Source organism: Solanum tuberosum, unplaced genomic scaffold (assembly GCF_000226075.1).
Source record: "Solanum tuberosum cultivar DM 1-3 516 R44 unplaced genomic scaffold, SolTub_3.0 scf00381, whole genome shotgun sequence".
NCBI classification, from domain to species: Eukaryota; Viridiplantae; Streptophyta; class Magnoliopsida; order Solanales; family Solanaceae; genus Solanum; species Solanum tuberosum.
Genome location: NW_006239304.1, coordinates 258,538 through 273,033, shown reverse-complemented (window position 1 = coordinate 273,033; position 14,496 = coordinate 258,538). Strand labels below are relative to the sequence as shown.

Below are 14,496 nucleotides of genomic sequence, written 5' to 3'. Positions count from 1 at the left end.
CCCACCCCCACCCCCCCCCCCCCCCCCCAATTTTTTTCCTCAAGAGAAAGATGAAAAGGATACGCACTGTGCATTCACTTATTTTCAAAAAAAACTTATCTGCCTACTCTTGTTGTAATTTATTTCTTCACATTTGTCACAAGTCCTCTTTTTGCAAAATACTCTTCTCTAGTAGTATCATCTAACCTAATGTGTAATCTTGCTTTTCCAGGCATGCCTTTGAATTTCTTGGGTCTTGGTGTAGGTAAAAACTGAATATAAGCCATGCTTCGTGAAATTATATTTCTGCTCCAATTTGTTTTGATGTTATGTTTCACAATTATTATTTACAGGTGGCGGCTGTGGGGTTGGAGTAGGCCTCGGATGGGGATTTGGCTCTGCCTTTGGTAGCCAGTACAGGAACTCTAGAGTTACATTTGACGGCACAGATTTTATCAATAAGGAGCATAGTGAAGAAAGAGATTCAAAAGATCTAGCCAAAGGCACTCGAAAAGCTCATTCTTCTCAGTAAATATACACATCTTCTGTTGATGCACTGATATTCTCACTTCAAAATTTGTCAAAGTTGTACAACTAGTTCCATTTCAGCTATCACTTGGAAACATATGTAGTATCATTTGACAGCACTCTCTTCTTTGATGTGTAAAATTTGTTTCCTTATGATGCTTGGAAAAATCTGTACTTGAAGCTTTAGCTTGATATGGAAACAAGAGTGGGTGGGATTGGGGAGAGAAGAACATATTTTAGCACAATACACTGATAATGTAAAGTTTAAGGAGAGTCTTGGAGTAACAGTAAAGTTGTCTCCGGGTGACCTATATGTCACAGGTGCAAGCTGTGAAAGCAGTCACTAATGTTTGCATTAGAGTAAGTGTATACATCACCACACCCGTTAGGGTGCAGCCCTTTCATGAACCGTGAATGTGGGATGCTTTGTGCCCTAAGCTGTCTTTTTTATATGTAAAAGTTCTTTTGCTCTATCAATGCATAAACATAAATCATTTCATCCTCTCATTTTTTTTACCTTATTAAGGAATTTTATGACACCCCACCTACTCATCTCCAATTGTGGAGGAGAAAAATATGTTGACTGTTGAAGATCAGGTAGATACATACACATATGAAACAAAAATGGTAGATAATAATCACATGGACTTCAACCTACCTACCTTTCCTCACTCTCTTTTTCTTGCTGACCAATAAGTCCCCATTGCCATTATAAGTACTAAAACTCTTATTCCATACCCCCAAAACATACCCCCAAAACATGGACACAGAAAGAATGTTCACCCTTTCTCAAGTTGCACAACACAAGTCAAAGCAAGATTGCTGGATCGTCATCCATGGCAGAGTACTATCTCCACCTTCCCCCGGGACCGTTACTAGCATGTTTGACTTAACTCACTGTTTTCTTGGACGTGTATAAAGAGCATAATCATCGACTCTAAGAATATATGTTATGTATTTTTCAGGTAATAGACGTTACGAAGTTTCTTGAAGAACATCCTGGAGGAGAAGAAGTGTTGATTGAATCAGCTGGAAAGGATGCAACTAAAGAATTTGAAGATATTGGACATAGTAAAGCTGCCAAGAACTATATCTTGAAATACCAGATTGGATATCTTCAAGGCTATAAAATCCAAGATGATGATGATGATAATTTGTTTACTGATTCCAACAAAGAACCAATAAAGACAAAAGAAATTGAAGCTTTTGTGATCAAACAAAACTCCAAGCCCAAGTATCTGGTTTTTGTTGAGTATTTTGTGCCTTTCTTGGCTGCTGCATTCTTTCTGTATTATCGATATCTCAATGGAGCTCTCCAGCTTTGAACTCCCACAACAAAGGGATTATCATATGATTTTCATTGATACTAAGTGTTTATTTCAAACTTCAAATAGGGGGAGAAACCTTATACATTGGTTGTGTTCTTAAGAAAGGTGAATCTGGAAAATGTACTCTTCATTATTACTCTCTCCGTCGCAATTTATATGATGTAGTTTGACGTAGTTTATACAATATCGATACATTGCATATACATTTACAGCTACTTAAGAAGCCCAAAAAAGAATACTAAGAGAACTTAAACCCAAAAGTGAATAAGTACAGTAATACAATAATATACAAGATTTAGCAAGTCAAATAGACCTAATCGTCTCTTTCATTTCTGTATACAACAACATATCCAGTGTAATCCCACATAATGGGGTTTGGAGAGGGTAGAGTGCACGCACACCTTACCCTAACCTTGGAGGCAGAGAGGTTGTTTCCGATGGACGGAATATCATAATACAACATAATTTGGTCTCCACTAATGGTGATAAGGTATTACTACAAAGTATGTTGAGATAATAGCACCAGCTTTGCATCACCTGAACAAAATTACATGTAATTTACACCTTTCCTCTATAAGGTAATACCAAAACTGAGGCCCCTTCTCCTCTGACCGTCTCGACATTGCAAGTTCATCAATTATAGGGATAAAGGTTCATCTTTCAAATTGTACGGACTGCCACTAGAACTGCAGCAGGGAAAAAAAATAACTCAGGCACCAACTAACAAATGAAACTAGTTTTATGTCTAACGATGCATCACCAATACAAATATACACTATACAAGGCCAAATATTGTAAAATATATACGTATGCAGCTCAACGTAATACTAAAATGGATGCACACTGGCACAACAGGTTTTCAGATCTATCTACTTTATGACAGTACAATCTTACCTTAAAGCCAATGATACTTGCAAGTAGGAAATAAACTAACATAGTTACTGCATATCTTGTTAACAAGGGGGTCCATCGATGGATCTATAGCTGATCTTACAAGCAAATTAGGGTTCCATAAATTGTCATTTATGCTGTTAACTTTTTATGATTTCATCCGAAGACTGCACCAAAAGACATTAAGATATGTTGGGTTATACTGATTTACTGTCAAAGAAAGAATTGGCAATACCCCAAACATCCTACAATTTGAAATATGTAAGTTGCTTCAACAACACCACAAGGAGACACTACCATTTCTTTTCTTTTTTAATAACAATGGTGTACGACCTCGACTATTCCACCAGTTCCTGCTACCTCCCACCAGCAGAAGTACCGGGTAAAGAGCTAGGTTTATTTTGTTTAACCAACACATGTGCTCCACTGTACTTGGCATCAATATTTTAATGATGCTCTGTGATCGTGTTGGGGGAAGGAGAACGCCCGAAGCAGAATCAAACTAATAGCATGTTTGGCCAAGCTTTTGGAAAGTCAAGTGTTGTTTTAAAAATGCGTATTATAGAGAGTCGAGGTGTTTGGCCAAACTTTTAAGAATAAAATAAGTGCTTCTGAGTAGTAGCAAAAGTTGTTTTAAGAAGCAAAAAAAGCAGTTTTTCTCCCGAAACACCTTTGGAACCTTAACCAAGCACAAATTACTTATCTAATTTTGGCAAAAGTGCTTTTAAATGATAAGCCAAATGCAAACTACTACTCTCCAAAAGTACTGTTTCTAAAAGCAATTCTAACAAAAAACACTTTTCAAAATGAGCAGATTTTTGGAAGTTTGGCAATACAAGCTATATAAGTATTGGTAGATTTAGTGGCATCTACTAACAGACAACCATAGACTACTGATATTTGGGATGTCATCAAAGATATGGCAGTCAAATCGTGAAGTCAATGATTGTATAGGTGTCTATGGCTGGGAAATTGAACTTCTTCCATTTGCCAGGGAATAAAATCCTATTCTTCCTCAGATGGTACCATTGTCTCTGCCAAAGGAGTCTTCCGCGCTAGTAGCCCTTCCAACAACAGACTCAAGAAAAAAGGAAGCATTCAGCAGACACAAGGACTTGGGACTTGATACGGGTTCTTTCATTTGAAACAGTATTTTTCCTTTTCAAAGTTGAATTCATCTGTGAATGAATATCATCCACCCCTTATCTCCTCATCTTCCTATTTATAAGTCAATACTTCAACATTTTCGATTTCCCATAAAATCTCTGATGCATTCCTAGCCACAAAAATTTTCCATTCATTACTTCAACTATTAGTCTAGTACCGATCGATAGGAGAGAGAAACATATGGATTAGTTCAATTAGTTAGTTATTGGCATATTCCGGATTCCAAGAGAGACCGGGTCTGGTTTGCAAAAGTTTGAGCTTACCTCATCTCAGCTCAATCTTTCCATGAACCTGAATCATTCGTTGAAGTCTCCAATCATTCTTGCTGGAGAGATGGCTATACAGGAAGAAATCAATTCCCAAGAAAAAAAAATGAAAGAAATAACAAATGTGTATCTACAGAGCAGGTACTCTTTGCTTTGTTTTCTTTCTTTTGATTGGAAGGAGTGGACATAAGAAGAAAAAGGTTATTTGTTCGGTATACCTCTCAATTGCAGAATATGTATTCGAGATTTGTAGCAGAAAACAAAAAAAAAAAAGAGCTTAGTTTAACAGAAGCTGCAATCCAATAAAATTACAGGGAACTAAAAGGTAATTACCTAGCTCTCTTTCTTGGTGCAAGTGCCAAATTTCTACAAAAGATTATCTATGTCCAATTTTTTATCTATCTTCCTTTATGTGCATTGTTTAGAGCATTTCTACAGCGACCCCAAGTCATTTATAACTTGCTGGGACTAACAGTTCGTTTGGTAGTTATGTGATTTTCTAGTTTTTGGAGCTTATGAACCTTGAACGATCATTTTCGATCAAAAGTTCAAGAAAATGACATCTAAATCCAATTTTGACAATTCCATCAGCTCTGGAAGAGTCATTTTAGGCTAGTAGAATGGTCGGCATGACTCCTGAGATTTTCGGTGTGAGTTGATGTGATTAGACGTTTTAACCTTAAAGTTTAAGTTTTGACTTAAGTCAACATTCTAAGTAAACGCGCTCAGATGCGAATTTTGTCAGTGCGGTTAGCTCCAAATGTCGAGTTTGGTCTAGATGGACCCTTCGTTCGTGTCTCGAGATAATTCTGAGCCTCTTGTGGATTTTGACTTAAAATGACAGTTGGTTGTGGGACCCACTAGATGGTCTCGTATGAAAATTTAGACTGCACCATTGAGTCCGGTATATCAAATTCGGTATGGTTGCATATCCCGTTTGTGTGCACGGGGTTCCGAACGAGTTCATAACACCCCATCGGAGTTTTTAAGTTTCCAAATAAAATGCTGAAATCTGGTGCATATATAGTAGAACTATCAGCTCATTTTGGAAATTTTAAAACCCCACATCTCTCTCATTTCTTGGCCAAATGAGGTGATTCAAAGTGTGGAAGCTTCGTTTTGATGCTTCGAGAGTGATCAAAAGTTGTCGGGTGTGCATTGTTCAAGGTAAAATCGTGATAAACCAGACTACTATAGCTCTTTTCGTTCTTGTTTTTGGCTATATTGATTTGGTGATATCTTGCTCATTTTAGCTCGATTTTGGATGATTCGAAGTCCCACGTGTCAGGAATTATCGAGGCTACGTCATGGAGTGTTCAAGAAGTGTTGGGCATCCTTTGATTTTGGTAAATTCCGAGTTTTACCTACTATATTTTTTTTCAAAATTGATTATAGTGTGATATTTGCATGTTGGGTTTTCGCTGCGTTTCAAGCCCCGAATTGTGTTCCATTCCATTTTGAAACACAAGTTCAGGGTACAGAGCAGTGCACTCCCAGCCTAGCTAGAAAAAGTGACCCCGGGGGGCACCTAACCAGACAGTCCACTCCCAGCCCAGCTAGAAAGAGGGACCTGTGGGTGAGGTAGATATCGCGAGTAGTCCTACCATGCAGTCAGCTCCAAGTCCGGCTAGAAAGAAGGCTCAGGGGCAATCGCCGAAATCACTGAGTCCACCCAGCCAGCGGTACGCTCCCAGCCCAGCTAGAAAGAACAACCTCGGGGGTAATGGTATCTCCAATAGGATCCAATCTAGCAATTGCCACCGTGGAACATCATTCACTCCCAGATATCAGAGAAAAAGGCTTCAAGCCATACTATCTCAATCCCACGCCTCTAGTGATGCATCGAACATCCGAGAAGCATCGGAATCACATAATTCAAGGGAGAAGATACAGAAGTGCAACAAGCAGCCATAGCGCCTACTCTAAGGCTCAAACTATCAGACTTCGCCAAAAGACTCAAAACAATACCCCAAACTTTTGTTCCAAAATGGAACACAATTCAGAGCTCAAAACGCAGCGAAAACCCAACATGCAAATAAATCACACTATAATTGATTTTGAAAAAAAACATGTAGGAGGTAAAACTCGGAACTGACCAAAATCGAAGGATGCCAAGCACTCCTTATTCACTCCACGACGTAGCTTCGATAATTCCCGAAACATGGGACTTCGAATCACCTAAAACCGAGCTAAAATGAGCAAGATATAACCAAAAAATATAGCCAAAAACAAGAACTCGAAAAGAGCTACAGCAGTTTGATTTATCGTGATTTTACCTCGAACGACGCACACCCGACAACTTCCGATAACTCTATAGCGAAGCCACCATCAAAATGAAGCTTCTACACTTTGAATCTCAATCACCTCATTTGACCAAGAAATGAGAGAGATATGGGGTTTTGAAGTTTCCAAAATGAGCTGATATTTCTGCTATATATGCACTAGATTTCAGTTTTTTTTTTTGGAAACTTAGAAACTCCGACAGGGTGTTCCGAACTTTTTCGGATCCCCGTGCACGCAAATGAGATATGCAACCATACCGGACTCAATGGCGCAGTCTAAATTTCCATACGAGGTCATCTTGACAAAAAGTGGGCCCACACCCAACCGTCATTTTAAGTCAAAATCCACAAGGGGATCCATTAGCTCGGAAGCCTCGGGTCACGAACAAAGTGTCAATCTAGACCAAACACGATATTCTGGAGCTAACAGCACTGACGGAATTCGCATCCGAGCACGTTTACTCAGAATGTTGGCTAAAGTCAAACTTAGGCTTAAATTTTAAAGTTAAAACGCCTAACCACACCCAACCGTCATTTTAAGTCAAAATCCACAAGGGGATCCATTAGCTCGGAAGCCTCGGGACGCGAACGAAGTGTCAATCTAGACCAAACACGATATTATGGAGTTAACCGCACTGACGGAATTCGCATCCGAGCACGTTTACTCAAAATGTTGGCTAAAGTCAAACTTAGGCTTAAATTTTAAAGTTAAAACGCCTAATCACACTAACTCACACTGAAAACCTCAAGAGTCATGCCGACCATGCAGCTAGCCTTAAATGACCCTTCCGAAGCTGATGGAATCGTTAGAATTGGATTCAGATGTCATCTTCTTAAACTTTTGATCGAAAATGATTGTTCAAGGTTCATAAGCTCCAAAAACTAGAAAATCACATAACTACCAAACGAACGGCCAGGTGACCAAACTGTCAGTCCCAACAAGTCATAAATGACTTGGGGTTGCAACAGGAACGCTCTAAACGACGCACAGAAGGCAAAATATAGAAATGACCCAGAAGGTTATTACACTTTAAACCTGCAACTTTCTCTCAAGAACCTCCGCATGTTACTCTAGCTGCCTCATTCTCTTAAGTATTGTACGGAAACCAGATGTATATCAAGTTCATTCCGGTGATCATTAGTCATACTGCGATGAAAGAAAAAAAAAAGGAGTGGAACTTATGAAACTTCTCACCAAGGGGAAAAACTCTACTTACCAACTCTAAAATAGACTATACGTACACTTCCTGATTCTGTAAATCTTGCTGAAAAGAGAATGTCATTATACTCATTTGAAGGAAATTTTACTTTATTTAGAAAAAAGAAGAAATTATACTCTTTGAGAAGTTTTTCCCTTGAAATTATACTCTTTGAGAAGTTTTTCCCTTTTAGGTGAGAGACAAGTCAAGAGGGCTTCACTTAAGGATAGAGTTGCTCCTTTGGTAAACTAAAGGTCATGGGTTCGATTCTTTGGAGAAATACAAGGGGAAGCTGCATATAGCATACACCCAATCCTCCCCCACACAGTACGAGCTGGTAGCACTTCAGACACAGGGAGATCCCAATTGAAACCTTTTTATAGTAAATAATTCTACATAAAAAAAAAAAAGGGCAGCTCGGGGTCTGAGATAGTTCTACTTGTCATATATAAATAACTTCTCTCGAGTCTCTACTAGAAAATAGAAGGATATGTAAATCAAAAGAATCATCAGTGCAAGCAGGCTGAAATTAAAAAAATGGTTAGAATAGCATCAATGGCACAGAAAACTCAATATCTAATTGATGATTTTCCCAATCCAGAAGAAATGAAGAAAAACCTCGGCAGCACAGAATCCACTATAAAGGATTTCTTTTTCTTAGTACTTTCAAAATCTGTTTATGGGTAAAAGAGTCAACAAAAGGTTAGATAGATAAAACAAGAGTCGTTAGCAAACTCACCAATCAGGAAAATGAGAAGAAACACTGAGAAAACTATTCGAACAGGTCGACGATATTGCATGTAATACTGAGATCTTTGCAGCTGGCGCTGAACGGCACCATACCAACCATACAGTTGCTTATCATAACAATCATCACAACCATCAAGGCAACTCTTATTCCTATCATAGCATGTGTTTATGTTCTGCAATAGAAGTACTAGATCTCATCACATAAACATCATTTACTGATATGAAAAATATACAACTATTTCTGGAGCTTTCATAAATACTACACTTGTGCCAACTGATTTTATTTAGTTTTTACAAGTCCAACTGATTTTTTATTTTATTTTTATAACTCGTAACCTTACTCTATATATCCACATGTATACTACAACCAAAAGTGTAGTTCCCCTTCAAAAGTATTACAATCTATCAAAAGCGCAAAACTATATTTTACATAGTTTGGTTCTTTAAATTAAAACTTTATAATTTTAATTCCTGATCTTTTATGGAATATATTTTGAGTATATATTCTCATAATAATGGACAGGGTTAATTTGTTGTTTTACTCGTTTGGGTTCTCTTTTTCAAATTTTGAAATAATTGATATCAATGACTCAAAAATGAGAATTTTGACATTGTAATCAAATAAATGGTCCAAAGAGAGTACTGTAGAACAAATTGGGATACTATAAGAACAGTGAATTACCCTTGTTGGTGGCTGAGTGCGCGGCAATGTATTGCCAGCTTCTTGATTGAACTTCAACTTCCTGTAACCATTCTTGGGCCATTTTAACTCCTTAACAGATTCCACGGCATTCAACAATCCCTGGTAACTGGGTATTCTGCGAGGAGGGGGTGCAGGTTCTTTGATGGAAATATCATTGCCAAGTGCAATCTGCCATGCACCAATGTCAGCACTAGCACTTGCTGTTCTCCGGTGGCCCAGAAACTTCTCGTCTATGGCCTCACCTCGAACACCATCCTCTGAATGAAGAGGATTCTCAGAACACTCGGGAAGTGATTGATTTACAGCCTCTTCCCACTTGGGAATTTGCAGCTCCACTCCATGTACTTTTGCATGGGTTATCCCTGCAGAAGAGGTGGATGGGCCAGAGAGAAATGCAGCAAGTTCATCGACTTCCCCCTCATCCAAACGCACCCATGGAAGTGGTGGCTTGCCTTGTGAAACAGCTGATTCATTAAGAGAATTCTCAACTTTCTTAATCTGACTGTCGATTGCAATAAAAAATTCATGGTGTCTATCTCTTGCATCATCAGCAGATTTACTATTGTAGCTCGATCTAACTGCCCGGTCAAATTCCTCCAGCTGCATTACAACGCCATCCAACATATTAACTCAGCTCTAACCCTTTATGCACATACACCAATAACATCCCATACACAAGACAGATGCACAATAAAATCATTTCTTAGTTTTATTTCTTTTAGGGGGTTATGGATTAAATTTCCTACCTGCCATTTAGCAGTGCCAAGGGTAGTTCTAAGGTCCCTGCGAAGCGCATCACAATTCCAACTACCAGAAGTATCCTTCAAGGCATGAATCCACGTCCTATAAGTTGATTCCATTCTTGAAAATGAAAACAAAAGTATGTCAATAAAGAAGGAAAAAACACCGACATACCAAAACAAATAAAGCTTCAATCTTTCTTCTTATAGATATAAGGTAACTCTGTCCACCAAGCTATGACAGACGGGAAGAAATCACCTAGTGTTTTTTGTCTCCGCTGGGATTTGAACCAGAGACATCATGGTTCTCAACCCACCTCATCGACCACTAGACAACACCCTTGGGTTCTAATAAAGCTTCAATCTTTACATCACTAATCATCAAAAAAATCACAGATAAAACTAAAAAAATCCAACTCAAATGACAATTCTAGCAAAATCAATCCAAACCCACCAAACAAATAAGAAGAAAATTGTAATTAAAAAGCAAAAACAGGTTACCTGTCGGCAGATTCTTGAACCTCTTCTGCAGCTGAAAAGAATGGATCTTTCTCCCACCTATCAAAATGCGACGCCATATCTTCCAAGTTTTACTTTCTCCTTCTATTTATCACCAAAAAATGAGCAAAAATACCCAAAAATAACTCTTCTCAGGTCAAAAAACCATCGAAAAATGAACGAATCCAAGTGTATTTTCGATTTGAGATCAAACCCAGATTCAATAAATCCTCTCTCGTTTATTATCTGCAGGTAATTCTCAGGTCAAAAAACCATCGAAAAATGAACGAATCCAAGTGTATTTTCGATTTGAGATCAAACCCAGATTCAATAAATCCTCTCTCGTTTATTATTTGCAGGTAATTTACCAACAAAATGGACAAGAAAAACTGTTGGTGAGAAGATATAGGTAAAAAGTAATTGTCAAAACAGAGGATTATTTAAAGCTGTTTTGTGGCGCACACCCGTAAAGAAGGGCTTGAGAGAGTTTCCCGGAGAGTGAAGGGACACGGCGCCGTATGGAGAAAACAATTGTGCGAATCAATGACAATGAGGTCCGAGTTGGTTTGACTTTGCTCTGTCGATGGCCGACGGATCTATCTATTTATATGTCGTCTTTATTAAAAATAAATTAATTTATGTTAGTGTGTTGAAATTTCAATAAAATACTAAATAATAAATTTAATAATTTTCTTTAAGAGACTGTGAAATCTAATATAAAAACTGAATTAAACTGACACCTTGTGGCTGTGGTTGGCTGGTTGCTACTTGGTGAAAATCAGCTGACTAAATCCATTAGGACAAACAAAGATACAACTGGAAAATCTCCAAAATTATTTAGGAGTTCCATATCTTAATTACTATATTAAATATTCACAAAGTTTCTGAACAATCATGAATTTATATGCTCTTTATTTTGAGCTTAGTTAGCATATGTGGTCTTTAATTTGGGATATGCATAATTAGATACTTAAGTTTATATAAAATTAAATGATTGGACGTACGTGTTTGGTGTGACAATCTATGTCCTATGTGGCACGACTTGCATGTATTATATCGTGTAGTACGCATGTGTCTACATGTTCAATTTTATAAAATTTTAAGTGTCTAATTATACACACTCAAAATTGAAGAACATAAATATCGATTGAAACCAACTAAAAAGGCACGTTTAAGTATTATTCCTAAATATATTAAAATGCACCTTTGAAAAATAAGATATGAATATCACATTTTCCTTCAAAGTGATCCAAGTGGGCAATACATAGAGAATTTTCTTTTAGTGAAAGGGTTAAAATTCTGCTAAATTATCATTATTTCGTAAATTTCATATCTAAATTATACTCGAATAATCTTCATGAACTATCATAAACTCATTATGTTACATTCCTCATTTTGCCACTTATTCAATCGAGACAAGAGAGTTACTCAAGTGTCAACTAAATTAGTTAGTCCTCTTTGGTTAATCAACTTTAAACAACTTTGGCATTTCTTGCTGTCCCAATCCAAAAATAAATAAATAAAATCAGTAGTTCTGATTTTTCTTATTTGAGATATATACAATCAACATAATAAAATTCTTAAAATATATTTTTTATTAAATAATAAATTAAATATATTAATCAAATATTATAAGGATCAAAGGACAGATGCTTGCAAGTTGCAACCTTGTCAAATTGAGGTCATTTTGTCATCCTAAAACCATACCTTCTTTTTTCTTTTAGTGCATCACACAAAAGCCTTTTGAGTTCTGATGACACTTCACCTTGTGAAATAAAGGAGTCAATAGCAGCATGGATCGTTACACTTTTATTCTTAATTAGAAATCTCGAATTCAAATTTCTATTAATAGAATGAATTTTGTTGGGAGCGCACTCTCTAAATTTATACTCACTCTATTTTTCAATTTATATGTCGTTCTTACTAAAAATAGATGTTCTGTAATACTCCCCCGTCCAACAATGGTTGTCCACTATACTAAAAATAATTGTTCAATAATACTGGTTCAATTGAGAAATCAAGAGATAATTTATTTTTTGTGTCTATTTTACCATTGCTATTAAATACTCCCTCCGTCCCATTTTATATGTCATCCATTTCTATAAATAGCTAGACCACAATACTTGTCATTTTATAAAATTTATGCATAAATTATCATATTTTGCCTACTATACCCTTGATAGAATTAGTTAATTAATCTTGTCATTTATTAATAAAGTTGACTTAAGAAAACATTAAATAAGGGTAAAGTTACATCATTTCTTAATGCAAATGCAAAGTAAAAATGTGACATATAAAATGGGACGGAGGGAGTATTATTTATCATCTAACACATTTCTCAAAGTCTTAAATTTAATAAAGTCAAAGAATAAAACAATAACATTACCCCTATTATTTATTGTTTCTTAAGGGGTGTGACAAGTCAATAGTGTATAACTATTGTTGGAGAGTACTTATCATTTCAAAAAAATCAATTAACCAAGGAAATTAGGGAAAAAAGACAAATATACCTCTGAACTATCGTAAATGGTATTCACATACCCTCTGTCATACTTTTGAGACATTGATGCCCCTCCAAAAACTAGAGCATATATGCTCTACAAGTGTCATAATCTTATCCACCGACTCGACATTTATTAAATATCAGATCGGCGGATAAGATTGCGCCACGTGTCCCTATTTAGTCTTCCGTTAAAGTGAAGAGCATATATGCTCTAGTTTTTTGACGGCATGAGCACCAATGTCCCAATAGTATGACGGAGGGTGTCTGCATATCATTTACGATAGTTCGAAAGTATATTTGTCATTTGTCTAAATAAATTAATTTATGTTCATTTATTGAAAACTTGACTTCAAGAGATCACTTATAAGGGTGTAATGATAAACTTATCTAGTTTATTAAGAAACGTAAAATCTAAAATAATGACATATAAATAGAAACGAAGAAAATAAATATAATGCATAATTTCAAATTAATTGAATTCCAATACAAATACCGACTATCTGAAACAAAAATAAGAGAGTGGAGGAGTGAGGACATCTAAAGCAAACAAGATTAGGCATTAGCAATAACTTTTGTTAAAAGATTTATGGGGTCCTCCATTTTATGTGAATGCGTCAATTCGGCTCTTAGAATTTTATTTTTCTAAAATCTTATCTGCAACATTGTCTAACGTGGCTTTATTCAACCAACCACCTTTTGTCAACTTTGGTTGACTTGACAGTACAGTGTGCATACATTAACACTACTCCCTTACAATTTATTTGTTCCAACTTTTTTTAAAATCTATTTCTAAATATTTTTATATTTTTTTAATGTTAACTTTCCACCTAATATATTTTAAGATCATTAGATATTTTGATATATTTTACATATCTAATAATTTAATATCACAGATTTAAAAGTTTCTTTTTTACTTTCTTAAACTTTGTGTTAAATCAAAACAAGACATTTTGGTACATAGAGAAAAAAAATGGTATATTTCACATATCTTTAATTTAAAATTATGAGATTCAAAAGTTTTTTTTTTTTTTTTTACACTTGGTTTTAAGTCAAAACAAAACAAACTACCACCAAAGGATGTAGTGCAATGGATACAGCTGCTCCTCCTTTAATGAAAGGTCTCGAATTCAAGCCCTTACATGGAAGAATCCTTTGTAGTGAGCATTTCCCCCCGAATGGGGTCCTACTTGATGCGAATCCAAAATAGTCGGGCTCTAATGTGGGTATTGGACACCGAGTGAGAAAAAAATAAAATAAGACAAGCAAATTGAAACGGAGAAAATAGTAAATACAAAATTACCTTATTGAAATCAAAACTTTCGATACTTCAATTGCATTATATTTTTGCTTTATTACTTTCACCAATTGTGTTAGAATGTGGTTATTAGTTGTTTCAACCATTTATTTACCCTATTAACTATCTCATTATCTTCCTATTTATTGCAAGAAAGAATTCTTCACTTATAAATAGTGATGATGAGAATAACAAGAAATATACAAGAAAATATAGAGTGAAAAAATGAGAATTGTACTATACGTGTTTATACTGAGATTATTGTAATGAAAGAAAGAGTTGAGACAAAGAAAAATATTCTAAGTCTTCAACTAATTCACTATAATAAAAGAAAGTAATTATATGTTGAAGGAAAACATTATTTTTGT

At 36.0% G+C, this 14,496-nt stretch overlaps 3 protein-coding genes across 4 annotated transcripts in view; 2 read left to right on the top strand and 1 right to left on the bottom strand.

Annotated features, from left to right (window-relative positions):
* Positions 1–699, top strand: part of LOC102605822 (keratin-associated protein 6-2) — a 3,865-nt gene extending 3,166 nt beyond the window's left edge. Inside the window, exons 3-4 of the mRNA XM_006362009.2 lie at positions 212–244; positions 333–699. Of these exons, the coding sequence (XP_006362071.1) occupies positions 212–244; positions 333–511 (212 nt within the window). The 3' untranslated portion in view covers positions 512–699. The remainder of the gene's footprint in view (positions 1–211; positions 245–332) is intronic.
* Positions 700–1,241: 542 nt separating this feature from the next.
* On the top strand, positions 1,242–1,894 carry LOC102605483 (cytochrome b5-like). Its single transcript, XM_006362008.2, has 2 exons — positions 1,242–1,351; positions 1,473–1,894. Exons 1-2 carry the CDS (start codon positions 1,268–1,270, stop codon positions 1,830–1,832), a joined length of 444 nt encoding a protein of 147 aa, XP_006362070.1. The 5' UTR covers positions 1,242–1,267; the 3' UTR covers positions 1,833–1,894.
* Positions 1,895–2,083: 189 nt separating this feature from the next.
* Positions 2,084–10,584, bottom strand: LOC102604917 (uncharacterized). 2 transcript variants are annotated; one of them, XM_006362006.2, is made up of 6 exons: positions 10,335–10,584; positions 9,840–9,954; positions 9,073–9,693; positions 8,380–8,563; positions 4,157–4,230; positions 2,084–2,521 (listed from the first exon to the last, which is right to left on the bottom strand). In XM_006362006.2, the coding sequence occupies exons 1-5, from the start codon at positions 10,409–10,411 to the stop codon at positions 4,190–4,192; spliced, it is 1,038 nt and encodes a 345-aa protein (XP_006362068.1). In that variant the 5' UTR covers positions 10,412–10,584; the 3' UTR covers positions 2,084–2,521; positions 4,157–4,189. The 2 variants fall into 2 exon arrangements, with proteins under 2 accessions (XP_006362068.1, XP_006362069.1); XM_006362007.2 differs by lacking the exon at positions 4,157–4,230.
* Between the last annotated feature and the right edge of the window lie 3,912 nt (positions 10,585–14,496).

Coding starts and splice junctions, on each gene's coding strand:
- LOC102604917 (XM_006362006.2), bottom strand. CDS start 10,411: ATGGCGTCGCATTTTGATAGGTGGGAGAAAGATCCATTCTTTTCAGCT. Junction 9,694..9,839: donor TTGGCACTGCTAAATGGCAG/GTAGGAAATTTA, acceptor GTTGTAATGCAG/CTGGAGGAATTTGACCGGGC. Junction 4,231..8,379: donor TCTTCTCATTTTCCTGATTG/GTGAGTTTGCTA, acceptor CTTCCTGTATAG/CCATCTCTCCAGCAAGAATG.
- LOC102605483 (XM_006362008.2), top strand. CDS start 1,268: ATGGACACAGAAAGAATGTTCACCCTTTCTCAAGTTGCACAACACAAG. Junction 1,352..1,472: donor GGATCGTCATCCATGGCAGA/GTACTATCTCCA, acceptor TGTATTTTTCAG/GTAATAGACGTTACGAAGTT.